The sequence below is a fragment of the Arvicanthis niloticus genome, chromosome 6 (genome assembly GCF_011762505.2).
Source record: "Arvicanthis niloticus isolate mArvNil1 chromosome 6, mArvNil1.pat.X, whole genome shotgun sequence".
Taxonomy (NCBI): domain Eukaryota; kingdom Metazoa; phylum Chordata; class Mammalia; order Rodentia; family Muridae; genus Arvicanthis; species Arvicanthis niloticus.
Genome location: NC_047663.1, coordinates 12,245,784 through 12,266,065, shown reverse-complemented (window position 1 = coordinate 12,266,065; position 20,282 = coordinate 12,245,784). Strand labels below are relative to the sequence as shown.

Genomic DNA, 20,282 nt, shown 5'->3' with positions numbered 1-20,282 from the left:
ACAAGCTGGTGACATAATGTGCTGCCCAGACACTGGCCAAAGCAGCAGGGTCAACCAACCCTGGACTCCAAAACTATGGGGGCAGGGAAGAAGCAAAACCCTTTTCTTCTTGTTAGTTGATTGTCTCTGGCATTTGTCATAGGGACTGAAAGCTGACCAACACAGTATTTGGAAAGTATATCTCACGGATTTTCAATTGCAGACTATATGGATAGTGCCTTGTGCAGATTCTGCCCAGAACAGAAAAGGCAGAAACACAATCAATGATATAATGATTGAAGTAAGGGAGGGAGGGAGGGAGGGAGGGAGGGAGGGAGGGAGGGAGGGAAGGAAGGAGGTAGAATTCATCAACTTACCAAAGACAGGCCATAAAGGAAAAACAGAAGGAACACCACCATGAAACCAGTTAAGACGACAACTTGGGCAGATTTCACAATAAGAGACATCAAAGTAGCCACGACAAGGATAAAGCCAGCATACATCAGACCCCAGGAAAGCCTGGCCAAGAAACTCGGGATTAATGCAGAGGCTATTACTCAGTCACTCCATTCGTTCTCTTACAAAGCAAATAATTTTAAAAGTATATAATTTACCAAGAATTTTTCTTAAAATAGTAATTCCTAACAAATCAGAAAACTTCCTTATCTTTTTAAGCTCCCATTCTATAGAGCAAGGTAGGTAATAAACAAGTAATTGTGGCAATAAATAGCTGCCTAAATTAACATTGATTGTCAATTTAATAGCCTGGAGTCATCTGAAGGGTGAAGCTGTAGCCGTGGCATTGCCTAGATCAGGTTGGTCTGCTGGCATGTCTGTGAGGCATAGTCATATTGAATGATGCAGAAGGGCCCAGGCCACAGTGGGCGGCAACATTCCTTAGGCAGGTGGTCCTAGCTAAGCACAAGCCAGAGAGGGAGCTAGCAAGCAGCAGTCCTCCATGGCTCCTGCCTCTGGGTTCCTATTTTGAATTCCGGCCGGCCGTTATGACTTCTGTGATGGACTAGAACCGGGGAAGTCTAAGTCAAATAAATCCTTTCCTCCCTCAGGTAGCTCTGCACGTATCAAAGCAACAGAATGAAACTAAAGCAATAGCTAAATGCACATTGAAGAGGCCATGAACTGGACAGTAAGATGAGTGTAGTGGAGAGAGTTTCTTAAGTAGAGACGATTCTGTGTACAACTACGCATGTTTTAAGCTTTGCGAGCCAAACCGCCTCTGTCGCACTAGCGCTGCTTGCGCATGAGCCGACACAGACGCTCTAGACACCACACAAGGCGGTCACATTCCAACAAGAATGGATTTGTAGACAGTGACACTTGACTTTCGCATAGAGTTTTGTGTCTCCTACACTGTTATTGCTATTTTTATTTTCTTCCCGGCACTGAAAGTGCAGCAGCCACGCCTACTTCACAAAAAGGCAGAAAAGTAGTTTGGCAGCTTCTGACCTAGATGAGTCAGTGCAGGAGTACAGAGAGGACATCCATGGAGAATACAGACGCATAGGTGGGTAGAGGAGGGCAATTACTACTAATGCCAAAAACGGGAAGGAGGCTTTGCACAGGATCCAGTCACGTCCCAGACTTGGGTTCAGATTTCCTCTGTGACATTATAACTAAATATGTTAAGAAGCATATTTGATTTCTTTAAATTTCTATTTCCTCTCCAGGAAAAGATTAAAGAATTCAATTAGGGACATATCCACAATGGGCAGCTAATTTCCTTTATTTACAGTAAAAATATCATCAAGTTCAGGAAGTCTTGTTTCTCTGTCCAATGTTAATAATTCTTTTTTCACAGTACACTGCGATTACCTAAAACTGTTCTTCCATCTGCTTTCTATAAAAGTCTTAATTTCATTCAAATAAAATACCAGGCCCTTTCCCTCCAGGGAGGTAAACAAAAGCCCCAATATTTTCAATCCCTCTTACTAGATTTTTTTTTTTAAATAGAATACTGTCCCCTACCTGTTCATAGTTTTTCAACCTCTTTTAAGATATAGTGAACAAATGCCCTTCAATACTGAGGATATCGTTTTTTAATACACAATGGGACAAAAGAAAAAACCCTTACATTGTATCAAACTTCCAGTGTCCTTTCTTTTGTAAAAGATAGATTTTATTTTAAATCATGTGCATGTGCGTCTCTATGGGAGGGCGAAGGAGAGAGTATATGCGTGTGTGTGTGTGTGTGTGTGTGTGTGTGTGTGTGTGTGTGTGTGTGCCTGGAGAGGGCAGAAACATAAGCTCTCCTGGACCTGGAGTTAGAGGCAGGTATAAGCTGTCAGTCTTGGAGGCTGGGAACCAAACTTGGGTCCTCCAGGGCAGCATGCGCTCTCAATGCCTGATCCACCTCTCCATCTCCTATCTGCTTTCTTTCCACACTTAGTATATTGAACATTATTTTCGGAAAAATGACAAATTTGGCAGAATTCAGCCAGTAAAACGAGTGGTCTTCCTATTCAGCAGATTTCCTCTTTAGAGACCAGCATGTTCCTGGATAGCATCTTTAACGCTGAAATGACACTTAGTGCATGAAAGGCACGCTTGACAATTCAAATCATTGCTTTCTGACTCTGTACTCGTCTCTGCGTCTCTACCTGTCTCTAATATATCACTTGGCTAATCCCATCTTACAGCCTGGCCACTAACTATTGAATCTTCAGTTTCCTTTGCATCGACTACCCTTTTAGAATGCACTGTTTCCTATACTTCCATCAACTGATGTCTGATACCGAGCGTTTAAATTTTCTCCACTTCAGTGGAAAGCACTCTAAGTAAATTTTATTTAATCCTGCTGCTAGCAAAAAAAAAAAAGTAGAACTATGATCTGTGCTTCGCAGAAAAGGAAACTGAAGTTTGTAAAGGTTAAATAACACATCCGAGGTTTAGTAGCTACTCAGCGTGAGACGAAGACAGCCCGTGGCTTCCCCATTGGGCAGGTTACTGCTCTAACCACTCTGCTTTCTTGTCTCTACTGAGGAAAGCTCAATGCTCGGGACATAAGAGCTTTCTCTTCAATGACCCATGTAAAGTGGTACCAAGCTATTATCACTTTTGACATAGTGTCTAAAATACATATTTTATTATTGTTTTACACTAAAAAAAAAAAAAAGCCCTTAACTTCTCAAATATGTTGGCTCATATAGACACAATAACTGGTCATTGAGAGTCATTATCCGAGTTGCTAGTGCCCTGGAGACACAAAGCACTTTAGACCTTCTTTAAGTCAAAGAAACACAGAAAACTTCAGTTACCAAGTGTGTGGTGCCGTGCACTCCAAACATCCGTATGTGGGGATTCACTAAAGCACCAAGTCTAAGCATGACTTAAATGGGCCTAACGAGTCCCCGTAGTTAAGTTTTTCTGTTTACAAATGCTGATTGGCAGAACACAGACACGTGACTTACCAGAAAGCCGACTCTCGAAGTCCCATCATCACCATTAGTGTTGTGATGTACTGTCTTTCTTGGGTAATGTTGACCGATAAATAGTATATAAGTGAAGAAAATGAAATAACACAGAAGAAAATTAAAAAATCAGTTGCAACGCCTCCTTGGGCGATAAAAGGAGGCATCTTCATATTTGAACCAATAACTGACATCAGCTCTTCCATCACAGAGTGGTTTGTTGTCATCTAAAGAAAGACACCAATGAACAAGTTATCATCTCATTGCAAACTTTTCTTCAGACTGTAAGAAGGCGTTAGCTTCGAGTTCTTGGGATGTCCAAAGTTCTACCTTAAGTCCTTCAGTAGAAAAAAAAAATTACTTGTTTTTTAAAACTGCCTGGAGTAACACTTCAAACTAGATCTTCTTTGGGGTTTTTAATCAGAGTAGCTTCTGTTTTATTGCTTAGGCAGAACACTATTTACTACCCCAAAATAGACCCTGAACCCTTATGACTGTATATCTATACTTTCCCTCTGTATTACCAGGATCTCCTCTTAAAATGACTGTGATGTGTATATTTTTTTAAGTCACCAGTACCCTGACACTAGTCTGGATACAGAAGCTGTTGGCATACTATGCTTAGTGGCTAATAATAATAATGATGATGATGATGATGATAATAATAATAATAGCATCCATATCTCCACCTATCCAAACTCAGAAAACAACCCACTTAGTTTTCTTTAACATACTACTCACCTCTATGATCCCGGCGTTGATGGCAGCTTGAAAGGCTACAAAGCCTTTTTCCCAGAAGACTGAATTTTCACAAATCATTTTGTTGTTAAGTAGTTCACAAGGAGCTTCAAGAAAAGAAGACACAACCACTATTATGTGACCAGACGGTCTTTGCTGTGAGATAAATAAAAATCCGTAATTCTCCAAAATGTGTTTAAAAATCTATGACAGTAAAGCATATGGCAAGGCTTATTGGTTCAGGCTGTAGAGCATCCCAGGGAGGACACACCAGATTGCTTTGACATCTTTTAACATCAGCTCTTGTTTATTTTTTATTATATTTTATAATTATTTTTAATTTTAAAATATTTTTGTTCAGCTGTCACCTTCTATTGTTTGCACCAAAGAAAAGGAAAAAAGGAACTCACTGATCTAGTTTTAAATGGTTAGGGATGACTGTGCAGGAGATTCTTTTTGAAGTTTTTAGTTTAAAAAAATGAAATAACAGAAGTAGCTTTTAGGGGTTTTTTTCTTGAAGCAGTATTTCATTCAGTAGCTGAGGCTATATGTTCTTAATGAAACAATGAACTCAAAAGTATAACTTTCAAATAAGCATGGAGGCCCCTAAAAATACCCAAAGTGGACCTACTATATATAAAAAGCTACCTAGCTGGAGTGTATGCCAGGAGTCTAGATCAACATACCACAGAGGTGCATGAACACCTATGTTTACCACATCAGTATTCACACTAGTCAGGTATGAAGCCTGCCCAGGCATCTATCAACAGATGAATGGGTATACCTATAGACAGTGAAGTTTTATTCAGCCAGAAGAAATGAAATGATGCCATTTTCAGGAAAATGGATACAGCAGGAGGCCATCATAGAGTCAAACTGAAGACAGATTATCACATTTCCTTTCATTTATAGATCCTATGTTTTACATAAATACATAAAACCATCTGTGTATATATATACATATATGTACATATATATACATATATATATATGTGTGTATATACATATATGTACGTATATATACATAAGAATGACATGATTGTAGAAGCAAGACTGAATGGGAATAACATGAAGGAGAGAGGAGAAAATGAGAAGGGCAGGAGTAAATAGGGTCAAAGTATACAATAGACTTGTTTGAATGTCTGTTTTTGATCTCACTGTATACAAGAAATATATACCAATAAAAATTATATTTTTGAAAAAATAGAGGTTTTATTTAATAAGGATGGATCCATTCTTGGTTTAAAACTAACTCAGTTAATTTCAGTTTCTATTATATATCCCAAGGACTGATGACATAATAGTAATATCTACATTAATGTGTATTTTTTTTCTAATGGCAAAGTTACCTGAATGGTCTTTGTGTTCTTTCGTTTTAGGGATCCGCTGACCCCAAGAAAATTTCAAATGATATGAGAAAGTATCCTTGAAGATGACTCTCACTGCATCTATTGAATAATTTAAATCTAGTTCGTTCATGGATTTTTCATCAGGACACGCCACGATCGTTCTTCCTGCCATGTGAAGAAAGGGAATAGTCCAATAAGCTTCCTAGAATACCCAATGACAGCATGCCAGATTCAAGTGTATTCAGGTCATTTCATGTTCAGATTATTTTTTCCCTAAGACAGCCACACTTAGAACGAAGTGGGAGATTTCTAGTGTTCTAATGAAACTGGTAATGTTCTGTGGCAAGTGCCCTTACTTTTCAGACATCTAATGAAACTGGTAATGTTCTGTGGCCAATGCCCTTACTTTTCAGACATGTTCAACTTGTGTGTGAATGTTTTACCTGTGTGTATGTGTGTATACCACATGAGTGCCTGGTACAAGAGGAACTCAGAAGATTAGAGGCTCATAACTTCTGATGGTCTCTTTGGAGGCCTATTAGCTGCCATCAATGCCAAGTAACTAGATCTAACTATTCAATGGGAGCTTCAAAGCTATGGTGTTTAATTTCTTCTCCTTCCCCTTCCCCTTCCCCTTCCCCTTCCCCTTCCCCTTCCCCTTCCTTTTCCCCTTCCCCTTCCCCTTCCCCTTCCCCTTCCTTTTCCCCTTCCCCTTCCCCTTCCCTTTCCCCTTCCTTTTCCCCTTCCCCTTCCCCTTCCTCTTCCTTTTTCCCTTCCTTTTTCCCTTCCCCTTCCCCTTCCTTTTCCCCTTCCCTTTCCCCTTCCTCTTCCCCTTCCTTTTTCCCTTCCTTCTCCCCTTCCTTTTTCCCTTCCCCTTTCCCTTCCTCTTCCCCTTCCCCTTCCTTTTCCCCTTCCCCTTCCCCTTCCCTTTTCCCTTCCCCTTCCCCTTCCTTTTCCCCTTCCCCTTCCCCTTCCTTTTCCCCTTCCCTTTCCCCTTCCTTTTCCCCTTCCCCTTCCCCTTCCTTTTCCCCTTCCCTTTCCCCTTCCCTTTCCCCTTCCTCTTCCCCTTCCCCTTCCCCTTCCCCTTCCCCTTTCCCTTCCCCTTCCTTTTCCCCTTCCCCTTCCCCTTTCTTTTCCCCTTCCCTTTCCCCTTCCTCTTCCCCTTCCTTTTTCCCTTCCCCGTCCCCTTCCCCTTCCTTTTCCCCTTCCCCTTCCCCTTCCCCTTTCCCTTCCCCTTCCCCTTCCCCTTCCTTTTCCCCTTCCCTTTCCCCTTCCTTTTCCCCTTCCCCTTCCCCTTCCCCTTCCCTTTTCCCTTCCCCTTCCCCTTCCTTTTCCCCTTCCCTTTCCCCTTCCTTTTCCCCTTCCCCTTTCCCTTCCTTTTCCCCTTCCCTTTCCCCTTCCCTTTCCCCTTCCTCTTCCCCTTCCCCTTCCCCTTCCCCTTTCCCTTCCCCTTCCTTTTCCCCTTCCCCTTCCCCTTTCTTTTCCCCTTCCCTTTCCCCTTCCTCTTCCCCTTCCTTTTTCCCTTCCCCGTCCCCTTCCCCTTCCTTTTCCCCTTCCCCTTCCCCTTCCTTTTCCCTTTCCCCTTCCTTTTCCCTTTCCCCTTCCTTTTCCCTTTCCCCTTCCCCTCCCCCTTCCTTTTCCCCTTGCCCTTCCCCTTTCTTTTCCCCTTGCCCTTCCCCTTCCTTTTCCCCTTCCCCTTCCCTTTCCTCCTCCCCTTCTTCCTCCTCTTCCTCCTCCTCCCTCCTCCTCCTTTTCCTCCTCCTCCTCCTCCTCCTCCTCCTCCTCCTCCTCCTTCTTCTTCTTCTTCTCCTTCTCCTTCTCCTCCTCCTCCTCCTCCTCCTCCTCCTCCTCCTCCTCCTCCTCCTCCTCCTCCTCCTCCTCCTCCTCCTCCTTCTTCTTCTTCTTCTTCTTCTTCTTCTTCTTCTTCTGTTTTAGCTGCTGTATTTTATCTAAAGGGAGTCTCAGACTCTCAGGTATCCCCTGGCTAGTTTGCTGTTATACAAACCCAGCAGAAAGATGCCATGTCAGTCTGTGGGCTGCAAGAGCTTCTTCCTCCATCCCTTACACAGGGGAGGGAGCACTCTGTCATCTGTTTTTATTGTGAACACTGCCTATGGGTATTTCCTGCTGCCACTCATCTTCTCCCTCAAATTTAATGTATTTGGAAGGATTACACAGTCACACTGCTTCTGCCATTGAAGATCCCAGCATCTTCCCCAAACCACACATCTTATTCTGGACTCATCTTATTCTGATATGCTTCATTCTTTATCAAGAATGTTAACCCCTCTTTGATGCACAGTTCCCCAACTAGATTACTGAAGCAAGATATGCTTCTTTACATCAGAAAATAATATCCAACAATGTTGTTAATCAACTCTAGGAATGTTAATCAACTCTAGGATTTTTTTTTTCTCATGAAAATCCTGAAATGAATTTGTCTACGTTGAAAGTAAGGAATTGATTTCCTGAAGTCCTACAGAGCATACCTTTCATGAATGGAGCTGAGGCCACTTTGTTCATTATCTCATGGGTGGTTTCAGACTCAGGAGCAAACACAATAATATAATTAGAATCATTAAAGTTATCAACACGTCCCAGGTTCATCACAGGAGCGTCATGTATTTGATGCAAATTGGAGGATAATTGATATACAAACAATATTAAGAGAAATGAGAAAAGCCATTCCTATATAGTAATGAAAAAAGGAAAAAAAAAAATCAGGAAGTTTTTACCACAAACAATTGAAACAATTTCATCCTGTTATGTAGTTTGCATTCCATTTGAGTTTTCCCATTTTTAAGTAATTCACTCTACTTTTGTTCTCTAAAGATGCATTTCATTTGTGTGCATACATGGTGTGTCCTCATAGATGTGTGTGCCTGGGACCTACAGTGGACAGAAGAAGGTATCAGATTCACTGGAGCTGTAGTTACCATATGGCTGTAAGCAACTGTACCAGTACTGGGAATCTAAGCCAAGTCCTCTGCAGGAATTCCCTTAATGACTGACCCAATTCCCTTAATGACTGAGCCATCTCTTCAGCCCCTACTTCTGTTCTTTCTTCTGCGCATTTTGTAACATGTGCATCATTCACCAAGACAGAGTTGTGTCAGCAGTACCATTTAAAACTGAAAATGTTTTCTTATTTAACCATACAAGGCAGAACACTGGTTAAGTCTAAAGAGAGTCTCTTCAGGCTCTTCAGATATCCCATGGCTACGTGAATGAGCCACTCATCTGTGTTTGAAAACAAATGTGGTGTGGAATGGGTTAAGAATATCTACCAACAGAAGCAAGGTCCTGTTTTGGTCTTCAGCTGCCTATGCATGAAAGAAGCAGCAAAATAAAGCCCATCAAAAATAATTTTAGGGGCTGGAGAGATGGCTCAGTGGTTAAAAGTACTGACTGCTCTTCCAGAGGTCCTGAGTTCAATTCCCAGCAACCACATGGTGGCTCACAACCATCTGTAATGGGATCTGTAAGGGCCTCATCTGGTGTGTCTGAAGACAGCTATAGTGTACTCCTATACATAAAATAAATAATTATTTTAAAAAGTAATAATTTTAAAGTTTTTTAAACTATGGCTACTGTATTCTGGAACTGGAAACACAACAGAGTGTGTTTGAAGCCCAGCACAACAATTCTTTTTTTTTTTTCTTTTTTTTCCAGAGCTGAGGACCGAACCCAGGGCCTTGCACTTGCTAGGCAAGCGCTCTACCACTGAGCTAAATCCCCAACCAGCACAACAATTCTTAAAGAAGCTGTATAATAAAGTAAAGGCCCAGAACGTCATTTATTTCCATTTATTTATAAGCTCATTATTTCTTTCAGATTGACCTTGTAGCCACCATATAATTGTTGATTGACATTACCTTTATCATGCAAGTATTATTGTGCAGTGTGATGTTTTGATTCATGTGTACACTGTGTAGTGATCCGTGTATCTTTCTACAGTTTTATCATTTCTTTGTGGTGAGTGCTCCCCTGCCTCCATGCAAAATACCATTATCTTTATAAAAACTATTACATTTTTGTGACGTCTTTAATATGTGTGTGTTTGATTTCTAAAGGTAGACATTACACCCGTTTACAGTATACACCATGATATTTCAATAGATGTCTGTATTTTACAGTGGTTAAAGAAACCTGGCCTTACTTTCATGTCACTTTTTTTTTTTCACAAAATCACACGGATTGAATCTTTTCAAACATGAAGAAAACTCAATAGAATATTGTTGCACACACCGATGTGTGCACTTAGCTAGAAATGTCATTTACATCATTGTAATCTATATTATTACTTAGAAATGCTTGTAATTTCTTACTTTGTGTTTATCATCACTCCATATATTTGAGGTAATATGCAATAAATATTTTCAGAAAGTATCCATTTTATTTCATACTCCTGCCCTTCAGTACTGTAAATATTTAACCTAAAGTTCTTTCCTTTTAAAAAAAAATCCTTTTCATGATATATTTACCCATGTTAATGTCTAAACATTAAGTTTGATTCCTTTTGCTATTGAGAATTCACAGTGGTGTAAACCTCAATGAGTGGATATTTCTCCTGTTGTTGATGTCACGTAGAGTCCTGAGAATTGTATATACAGAGAAATGGGAGACTTCCAATAGTAGGTCACTGTGAAAGGTTTTTTTTTTTTTTTTTTTTTTTTTGGTTTATTTTTTTTACCCTGGGGTTACATTCTGAAGTAATTATAGACTAAAATTAGCCTCTTTGACGTTGCCCCAAACTTCAGGGTCTGTGCCTTCATGAGGCAGACCCTGATTAACCCAGATGTTAATTATTAACTCTGAAGTATAGCGACACAGCTTCATTCTACAGGGCATCTCTCAATATGAGTTCTTTGAAAAGTCTCTCTAGAAAGATACATAATGTTGTATATTTTTTATTTGAAAAGAAATAGTGGCAAAGCCCAGGACTTGAAGAATTCTAGCCTGTTTGTTATTTCTGCGACATGGTAAAACGAATGGGTTAATGATTATGTTGGTATCACTGAGACGATATCATTTTTTTCCTTTTCTAACTACGAGAACACGTAGCAGATGCGGAACCTTACCAGCAAGGTCTCTCTTCTCATTCTGAACTTTCTGAGCCAGTTCTTGCAGAGAAGAGCCCACGTTTGCTGACCCAGTCTCAAGCGTCTCTTCCTCATTTTGACTTGTTTATTTTTTTTAAAGGACATCAAGGAAGTAGATGTGAAAGTCTGAAATAGAAAACATTGTGCAATCAAACCAGAAAGAAACAGCTTAGCAGCTGGTCCTAATTACATGCCTGGAGAAGAAGGATGCCAAACATAGAAAACAGAGGGAAGAAAGGGGGGAAAAAGAGGTTGGCAAATCTATTGAAAAAATTATAAAAGGGAAATAACGGAGAGGCTTTTCTTCGACAGACTGACCCTTCAGAGACCTTAACAATGTCACAGGCTGCTGCAGCTGAGTTGTCTGAGATTTGTGTAGGTTGATGGAGGTCTCAAGTTACCCTGTCCATTAAGCTAGTTATTACTAATTACGAGTTGCTACTCAGCAGAACCCCACCAGTCAATCACTTCTGCTCCCGGGGATACTCAGTGACCTGTACTAAGATGCTTGCATATGTAAACCATGCTGGCAGGGTGTTATAGAGCACACTTTTACAAATACCATCCCAATGTAACTCTGTAGGAATTAGAAGAAATGCATTGATACCCATTGCTCAACCTAAGAAACCTTTAAGGGTATGGTGTCAATTAACTCTTGTGCGTTTTTAAAAGAAAAAGTTGAGTGATATAACAATATAGTTTATATGAATTCACACCATGAGGAATACATGTTTCTAAAGACATCCTGGAACTAAAAAGATCATTATCAAATGCAACTTAAAAAGATTACCATTAGTGATAATTATCATTATCATTTGTGAGAAATAAGAATGAAGGTCAGATATGAAATGGGACTTATAAATCCAATGAAGTAAATAAACAACAAGGAGAGGTGCTTTGTATGTCATGGACTCAAAACAATGATCAACTCACCCTTTATTGACCTTTCATAATTGAAGTTTGAAAAAATCTTGGAAAAACCACTAGAAAAAAAAAAAACCCACAGGTCAATTGTATCTAAATCCAAGGAAGAAAAATGGAAATTCTAGATAGTTTCATATTGCTTACCAGCTATATAAATATATAAATATTGCTATCAGCTATATAAATAAACTCCAAGTAATAATATCATCAATAGGCTGTGACAATTGGAAACTTTAATGTATACTAAACTATATTTCCATCTAAGAAACCAATACCATGGCAAGCCTTGGTATCTAAAAGCAAAAGATATATTTTCCAAGTTGCAACTCTTCTTTCTTAGCTAATTAAAAATATACATGCAGGAAAATATTCATAAATAGGAGCGATTATATATTATATAATCTAATTGCCATGCATTAAGTCATTTGATCCCGGCTGTTAAGACTTAATTATTTCATTGCACACATTCTTATAAAATGCTGTTTTCTCTAGAGTGATAAAATACCTAGTTAGCTTAAACTGTCCTGAATAGCAAATTGCATGATTTAAAAATAATAAATTGGTTGTTACAAGGCAGTCATTTCCCAATCAAAGAGTATTCCCGTTACTCAGAGAACGTATACATAGCATGAGTCGGACCGTCTTATATATTTACTATGATAAAGACGGTCAAATGCTCTCAAAGTTGGCTAAAACAACTCAAAACTCATAAAATCTGGCATCCTGATGTTTACATTCCTCTGGCAGTAAAACTGAACACACATGCACACACACAGAGAGAGAGAGAGAGAGAGAGAGAGAGAGAGAGAGAGAGAGAGAGAGAGAGAGAGAGAGAGAGAGAGAGAGAGAGAGAGAGAGAGAGAGAGAGAGAAATCCAAATAACTTCGAAAACAGCAAGAGGCAAGCAAGCTACATTCCTTTCCAGTTACCCACTTGCCTGTTCTGTGATATGTGCTGTTTATGCAAAATGCTTTAGCCATGGAGTAAAACGGAAAGTTCTTAGTTTTCCAACTGCTATTCAGCCATTCAGTATAAAATACTCAAAGGTTTGAAAAAAATCAAAACGACTCACTAGTAGCTTCCTACACTTGGCGACTTTCTCTGAAATGTCTGACACAATTTTGCTGTCTCTGCTGTCTGTCACACTGAAGTGCTAACAACCACAGTTTAGAGGTTAACTTACTCTGAGGAAAGCTGAAGTAGGAATCTTCAAAAAGTTCATCCACAGATCTTTGTCCCAGAGGAGGAGTCACATTTCTTCTTTCAGGTCACTGCTACATCTTGGTTTTGATTTTCCTTATAGTGGACTGTTCTGTTTTACTTGGGTTTCTGAAGAGAATTCTTCTGAGGGTTCAGACTGGCTGCTGAAAGCTCTGCTCAGACTCCTGGACTGCTTTTTTTTTTTTTTTTTTTTTTTTTTCTTACTCTGCCTCCCGCCAGTTCTTCAGCAGGGACTCTGTGGTTGCAGATGGTTGGTTGGATATATTGGAACATTAGCAACTGTGAAACCAGGAAGAAGCTAGGCTTTAAATATTTTTTTTCCTTTGGATTAAACCCCCAATAGGAGGGTGGATTCTCAAGAGTACTTTTTAACAAAAATAGCATACAGGCCAGCTCAGAGAAAATGGAGCAGAAAAGAATTTCCTAAATTACAGAAATAAACATACAAATCGGATAGGATGCTATCTCAAAGTCTCTTCTGGGTTTTTGTAAAAGCTGAATCTACACGTGGCAATGAAACAATGTGACTATTTTCAGGGTAAGAGGATGTTTCTGAATTTTTATCCATACCTCAGTAGCACTGTATGTGTGCTGACTGCACCATACCTCTTATGGTAGAAAGCATAATATTGAGAGAGAGATTGTATTCTCAGCCTGGGGAGAATGCTCACCAAGTAAAGTACTTACCTTGCAAGCATAAAGAACTGAGTTCCATTCCCAGAACCCATGTAAAAATGTCAGGAGTGTTGGCTTCAGGGGTACATTCACAGTGCTGAGGTGGGGAGGGAGACAGGAGGATCCCTGGGGCTTACTGCTAGCTCACCTAGTCTTATTAGTGAGCTTTGTGGTCCAGACCAATAGGAGAGCTTGTCTCTAAGGACGTGGATGGAGATTTCTAAGGATAATAGCCAAGGGCCAAGGTTGTCTTCTGGACTTTGTCTGAATAAATACACATATGCAATGTACCTGCCTCCAAAAGAGAGGTGGGGGAGAGGGAGAAAGGGAGAGGGGGGAGAAGAGGGAGGAAGAGATTGGTATATTAATGTTAAGCTCAAGTCCCAGGAAGCAGGTTTCTCTGTATCCAACCACTGGTTTTCGATATGGTCCTGTCTGCCACGTGACCAAATGTTTACAGCGGACGATGACCACATTGTCATGAATATCTTGAGTACATGGAAGGCCAAGCATCTCACAGATATTAAATGTTCCTTCAATATTTATTCAAGCCTATTTACCCATTTGCTAATTATATTAGATCCAGAACTGTTCTTCAAAGTCTGTTCAAGCAGATTGAAGTCATAATCTGTGGGAGCAGCAACTTCTCTGATTGTTTCTGTATGTCTGCTGCCTTCTCTGAAATGCACGTTAGCACATTTAATAAGACTGCTAACATTTTCTGCAGACACTGTAATTTAGAAATAGTCTTATTTCTTAGTAATGAATAAATTTCCTCTTTCCTTGGACCCAGGTGAACTGCATACACATGGGTTTTTTTCTGATATCCTCCTTAAATACATATTGTTTTTTAAAAACATAATGTGTGAGATAGCTCGGTTCTCAAGAGCATGTTCGGCTATAACAGAGAACTGGGTTTGGTTCCCAGCACTCCTTTGACAATTCCAGGGAGATCTGATGCTCTCTTCTGGCCCCTATGGGCATTACATGCATGTCAACTAGAGTCATTTAGGCAAACCACCCACACATATAAAATGGAAATAAATAAATCTTTGTATACATTTATAATAGGTGTGGTGGGTTGAATAGATATGGCTCATGAGTTTGAAAGCTAGACCTATGGGGAAGAGGCACTACTAGCAGCTGTGGCCTTGTTGGAGTAGGTGTGGCCTTGTTGGAGTAGGTGTGGCCTTGTTGGAGTGGGTGTGGCCCTGTCGGACTGGGTGTGGCCTTGTCAGAGTGGGTGTGGGGCCTTGTTGGACGAAGTGTGTCAATGTGGGGGTGGGCTTTGAGGCCTTCTATGTTCAAACTATGTCCATTGTGGCACACAGTCTCCTGCTGCTGCTTTATGTTATGTTCCTGCCAGGGATGGTTTGATGATGGCCTGCCTACACTGAAAACACACAAGTCTTCATGCTATCTAGCCCTGCATCTCTATCCATCCTTCCCTTGCGTTGTCTACGACTCCAGCCACACGGAGCTGTAACTGCACTGTGTTACATTTATCCACTCTGTTTCTTCCCTAGAGTTAACCCCAACTTGGTTACCTTTGCCTTTAGAATGGCTCTAGTCCCGTGAGGGCTGCACGCCACTGACAGAGGCTGTTGTGGCATGGAGTGGATTCTGAGTACAACTGGGCATGCTCATCCCTTTCCACAAGTGTAAAGATCCAGATAATATGGGGCTGGAGAGATGTCTCAGTAGTTAAGAGCACTGACTGCTCTTCTAGAGGTCCTGAGTTCAATTCCCAGCAACCACATGGCAGCTCACAACTGTCTGTAACTCTTGTTCCAGGGGACCCAACACCCTTACATAGACATACATGTAGTCAAAACTCAATTGTACATAAAATAAAAATAAATATTAAAAAATCCAGATATAGTAAACAATCCATATAGGGAGCTGAAGAGATGGGTTAAGAGCATTGGTTACTCCGGCAGAGGACCTGGATTTACAATACCTTTTAAAAAATTTAAAAAAAAAAAAAACTAAAGCAAAGAATCTGAATTGTACTCTCAAATCAGCCTGGGATATGAGAGTTGCGCAGAATATGTGTTTTGAGCTTAAAAGTATAGTGAAGGATATGAATTGGAGAAAAAAAGAAGATAGTATCTATTATTTTCTAGCAGTAGGGTTATGAAAGATTTGGGTAGAAGCTAAAATTAAGTAGTTCTGGGTCAAGAAAGGGTTCTTTGTGTGTTGTAGCTGTTGTTGTTGTTGTTGTTGTTGTTGTTGTTGTTGTTGTTAAGTATAGGCTCTTACTAAATGATCTAACCTTAAACTCTTACCAATTTTCCTGTCTCACCCTCCCCAGAGCTGTAATAAAAGGTAAGAGGCACCATGCCTAGCTTGGTTTTGACTTTTTTTTTTAAAGATGAAACTTGAAGGAGCAGTAAAGGGGGGGATGTAAAACTGTGGGAGAAATCAAGGAATAAACCAAGCGTTGGGTTTTAAGTGGAGTAACTGAGACTGGAGAGACAGTTCAGTGGTTAAGAGCAGTGATTCCTCTTCCAGGGGTCCTGAGTTTAATTCCCAACAACCACATGGTGGCTCACAACCACCTGCAATGGGATCTGATGCCCTCTTCTGGTGTGTCTAGAGACAGTGTCAGAGTAATAAATAATTCATATTTCATATAATAAATAATTCTTTTTAAAAATGGTAGGAATAATTATTATAAAGGAAACATAAATATGGGAGAAATCAAGTGAGGAAGCGTTGGGGTTTAAATGGAACATGGGTAAGTATCATAGAGGAAACACAGTAGTAGTTCTGCCTTGCAGAGGGGAGACATAAGGGAGTGCCAGTGAAAGCAAAAGGGGGTGCTACTCAGATTTGGTGGAACCTCTGGTCGAGCAATCCTGATTCTCCCATGTTTGATGACATAACTATGTGGTCTCTTCCAAATGGTGTCTTACAATCAGGTTGTGGGGGGTAGCCCAGAGTACTGGCAATGACCTATAATGTTTTATTTGACTGGGCATCTATGGGATTATTTTGTCCAACAGTTTAGAAAGATGTACCCCATTTCTGCTTCTAGGCATTTTATTTGCTAGCATATGATGTCTAATCAGCATTGTTTCCCCCATTATATGGCAACTTCATTTTGTGTGTGTGTGTGTGTGTGTGTGTGGTGTGTGGTGTGTGTGGTGTGTGTGTGTGTGTGTGTGTGTTTTCTGTTTGGGTTTAGGTTTAAGGCTTAAGAGAAAGAATATAAAATTGGGTAAGTAGTAGGGGATGAGAAATAATATAAACAAATATATTAAATGATGACTTTTATAAAGCATTAAAACTTAAGGGATGTTTAAATATGAAGTAACAATTTCAACTGAGAGACTTCTGTGTATGAAATAGAAAAAATAAGAATAGCAATGGGTATGGTAAGCAATTGAGAAAAGTGTCAACTCTAGAAATGAGAGATTTCTAGAAATAAAGATTCCAGAAGTAATTTCTAGAAATGAAAGAGATTTAAAATTTGCTTGTGGTAAGAGCTCTCAAGTCTAGAAAAAACATCCTGCTGATGGAGGTGGTGCTACTTAGCATAAAAGTGAAATCTGTCTCAGATGATGCATCAAAACAATATATATTGACAAGTCTGAGTGGGGGATGGACTCTTGAAAGCCTTCACCCCTCCCTGGAAATTATGGCTGCTGGTGGAGGGTATCTTAGTTTGAGTTTCTATTATCTATGATAAAACACCATGACCAAATCAACTTGGGAGGAAAGGTTTTATTTCATCTTACAATTTTCAAAACACACTCTGTCACTGAGGGAAGTCAGGGCAGGAACTCAAGACAGGAACCTGGGGGCAGAAACTGAAGCAGAGGGCATAAAGGAATGCTGCTTGCTGGTGTGCTCCCCATGGCTTGCACACCCTGCTTTCTTATACCATTCAAGACCACTTTCTCAGGGATAACACCTCCCACAGTGGGTTAGGCCCTCCCATAATAATAATTAACTTGTAGCTTGTATCAAATTAACAAAAACAAGCAAAACAAAACAATCTAGACAGAGGATAAGACTTTTTTTTCAGTGTAGCCACTGATAAATTGTCCACGCTGAGGTAAACAACACCCATCTTTGCCCATTCATATAACATAACCCTATTTAAACTCAGTGACACACACAGTAGAAGGAGTTCTAGTCAGGAAGCAGAAAGAGTCCGTGGGATGAGAGGTTGACAAGAGAAGGTAATGAGAGTTAGCATGATCAACATACATTGTGCACATGTATGACCAACACACATTGTACACATGCGTGATCAACATACATTATGCACATGGATGATCAACATACATTGTACACATGCATGATCAACACACATTATACACATGCGTGATCAACATACATTATACACACAGATGATCAACATGCATTATACACACGGATGATCAACATATATCATACATGTACATGTTCAACATGCATTATACACATGCATGATCAACATACATTATACACTTGGATGATCGACATGCATTATACACATGGATGATCGACATACATTATACACATGCATTATTGACACACATTATACGTGTGCCTGATCAACATACATTATACACGTGGATGAAATCATAAAGTTAATCAATAAAAAGTTCCTAACAACTGACATTTGTGAGCTGATAGAAATATTAGCTACCAAAACTGATAAACAATGAAAGACAAGTACACATGCTGATTGATAAGCCAGCTGAAATATAATTCATCCTGTGAGGGTAGAGAGAGCAATATATTTTCATTAAAAAAAAATCCTGAAATTTCTGTCTTTTATGGTCATCTCCAAAGGAACTACTAATACTTTCCCTTGAAAGGAAGTAGCTTCACGCTCAAAATTTATGAATCCTTTTGTAAAATAAAAAATAAATATTGATGCACAGAATCATGATGATGCTGATTAATTTGTGGGACGGTAGGACCTATAATGGAGAGCTAAAATATAAAAAGTACAATTTGGAGGAGAGAGGCGTGACCCTGCCTAAATCCTCTATAAATCTTACAGTTGGAGATGAGGCCACGGTGCTGATAAGTTTTGGAACTGCAGTGTCCAAAGTGTTAGACAATAGTCCCAGGTAGGGATTTAAATATAAGCCTTCATTAACTTAAAACCCATAATACTTACAATTTAACCCCTTTAGCTCTGTAAAGTAAGCAGCTTGGAGGTCAGCATTTCTTTCTTTACATTAAAACTGAAAGTTCATTATGTTTCTTGGAGCAAGAAAACCATGGCTCTGAAATCTTTAGAAACTCTTAAAATGGACTCTTATCTCCTGAACAGTAACTATAGATTATTTACCATTAATTGACAAATAGAACCTTTGGCTATAATGGCGGTACAGGCTGACCATCTCTTACTGGAAATGTTGAAGTGTTTCAGATTTTGAAATGTTGGTCCATTTGACGTCTTGGATATAGGACTTAATTCCTGGCATACAATTCACGTATGTTTCAAATGCCCTTTATATACAAAGCCCAAAGGTAATTTAATACAATAGTTTAATGAACCTTGATTTGACCTTGACCTGTCACATGTCAAGTAAAAGATTCTCAACTCAAAGCATCCCTTGAAATGTTTGCCTTTCGACCAGATCAACCTTCCAGATAGCTGTGCTCAACTGTGGAATATACCTCTAAACTATTTCATTACATTTAAATCCTGTAAATGGGAAGTAAAGAGATTAAAGCACAAAGTAAACAAAGAATATAAACAACACAAATTTAAATGCAAATATATAATGCTTCAACATTACTTTAAGTTTGAAAGCAAAAAAAAATTTCAATGTTGTAACAGTAAATATAAGTATATGTAGGAAATATGTATACAATATAGGGTAACAACTTTACAAAAATAGATTAAGGAAAGTAAACAATTTAAATTTTGTATGAAAGAACTATAGGAGCTCTTTTGTTAAGTTTTATTTAATTTCTATATTTTCTTCATTGTACAAATATTATTTTTTAAAACCTATTTATTTTATTTATACATGAGTGTATGTCTATGTATATATGTGTGCAGGAGCCCATGTATGACAGAAGATAGCCCCGAGGACATTCCCCATATGTTTCTGCAAGTGAACGTTCTGAAAATTGTTTCAAATTAATTTCTTTTTAAAATTGAGTTTGTAGTCTCTACAGTAGCCAGTAGCCTGGTTCTGGGTGGTTTTTACTTTACAGGTAGTTTATATTTCCTAATAGCGTCTAAGTTTTGAGACATGAATAATTGTAAATTTTATTTTGATGTTGATTGAGCAGATAAAATATGTATAATGTTAACATGAAAACATCTTCGAAATCATTGATTCCATTCGTTACTATATAAAACAAGTTTGTTGGATAACAGAATAATTAGGTCTGAGACTTTACAGTTCATCTGAGGGAGGGAGGAGCCTCCTCCTCATGGTTGTATCAGCTTCTTCCTGAACATCTCCCAGCTCCTGCTCCTTTGAAAGCTCTAAAAATACCTAAGTAGGAGACAAAGCAGGAAAACAATTACTAAGCTGTTGGTTTTCCTCCAAAAGGATGTGGAAAATACACGCTCCTTTCATAAAATACAAAGCCAAGCAAGTTAACTCACTCTGTCCAGTGTGCACTGAGAGAGGCTGTAGTCTTCCAGGTTAAAGCCATGCTTCACTGAAAAATAAATCAATCAATAAAGAACAATAAGTTTTCAGAGTCCTGCACACCAAAATAAAATTATTGAAATAAATAAAAGATACACTGAATAAAGAAATGCAAGACAGAACAATATCACAAGGTATACACGGAGTTCACACAGGAGGAGGCGAGGGAGGCATGTGGAGTGGAGTGCCTACAGACTAGATGCTGGATTGAGAAAAACTTAATAAATCTCAAAGTTTTACAGCAAA

General features: G+C 39.3%; 2 protein-coding genes across 6 annotated transcripts in view; both read right to left on the bottom strand.

Annotated features, from left to right (window-relative positions):
- Nucleotides 1-12,921, bottom strand: part of LOC117711606 (ATP-binding cassette sub-family A member 9) — a 62,403-nt gene extending 49,482 nt beyond the window's left edge. The window contains exons 1-8 of one of the 3 annotated variants that reach the window (XM_076935541.1): nt 12,704-12,921; nt 11,530-11,579; nt 10,576-10,722; nt 7,984-8,182; nt 5,495-5,659; nt 4,149-4,252; nt 3,408-3,634; nt 357-498 (exon numbers count right to left, since the gene is read on the bottom strand). In XM_076935541.1, the coding sequence (XP_076791656.1) occupies nt 357-498; nt 3,408-3,634; nt 4,149-4,252; nt 5,495-5,659; nt 7,984-8,182; nt 10,576-10,701 (963 nt within the window). In that variant the 5' untranslated portion in view covers nt 10,702-10,722; nt 11,530-11,579; nt 12,704-12,921. Of the gene's footprint in view, nt 1-356; nt 499-3,407; nt 3,635-4,148; nt 4,253-5,494; nt 5,660-7,983; nt 8,183-10,575; nt 10,723-11,529; nt 11,580-12,449; nt 12,661-12,703 lie in introns of those variants that run through there. The other 2 variants (XM_076935540.1, XM_034507384.2) reach the window with 2 other exon arrangements.
- A 4,209-nt stretch (nt 12,922-17,130) lies between these two features.
- Abca6 (ATP binding cassette subfamily A member 6) overlaps nt 17,131-20,282 on the bottom strand; it is a 60,766-nt gene continuing 57,614 nt past the window's right edge. For all 3 annotated transcript variants that reach the window (XM_076935538.1, XM_034507292.2, XM_076935539.1), the window contains 2 exons: nt 19,991-20,046; nt 17,131-19,877 (listed from right to left, as the gene is read on the bottom strand). In XM_076935538.1, the coding sequence (XP_076791653.1) occupies nt 19,776-19,877; nt 19,991-20,046 (158 nt within the window). In that variant the 3' untranslated portion in view covers nt 17,131-19,775. The remainder of the gene's footprint in view (nt 19,878-19,990; nt 20,047-20,282) is intronic.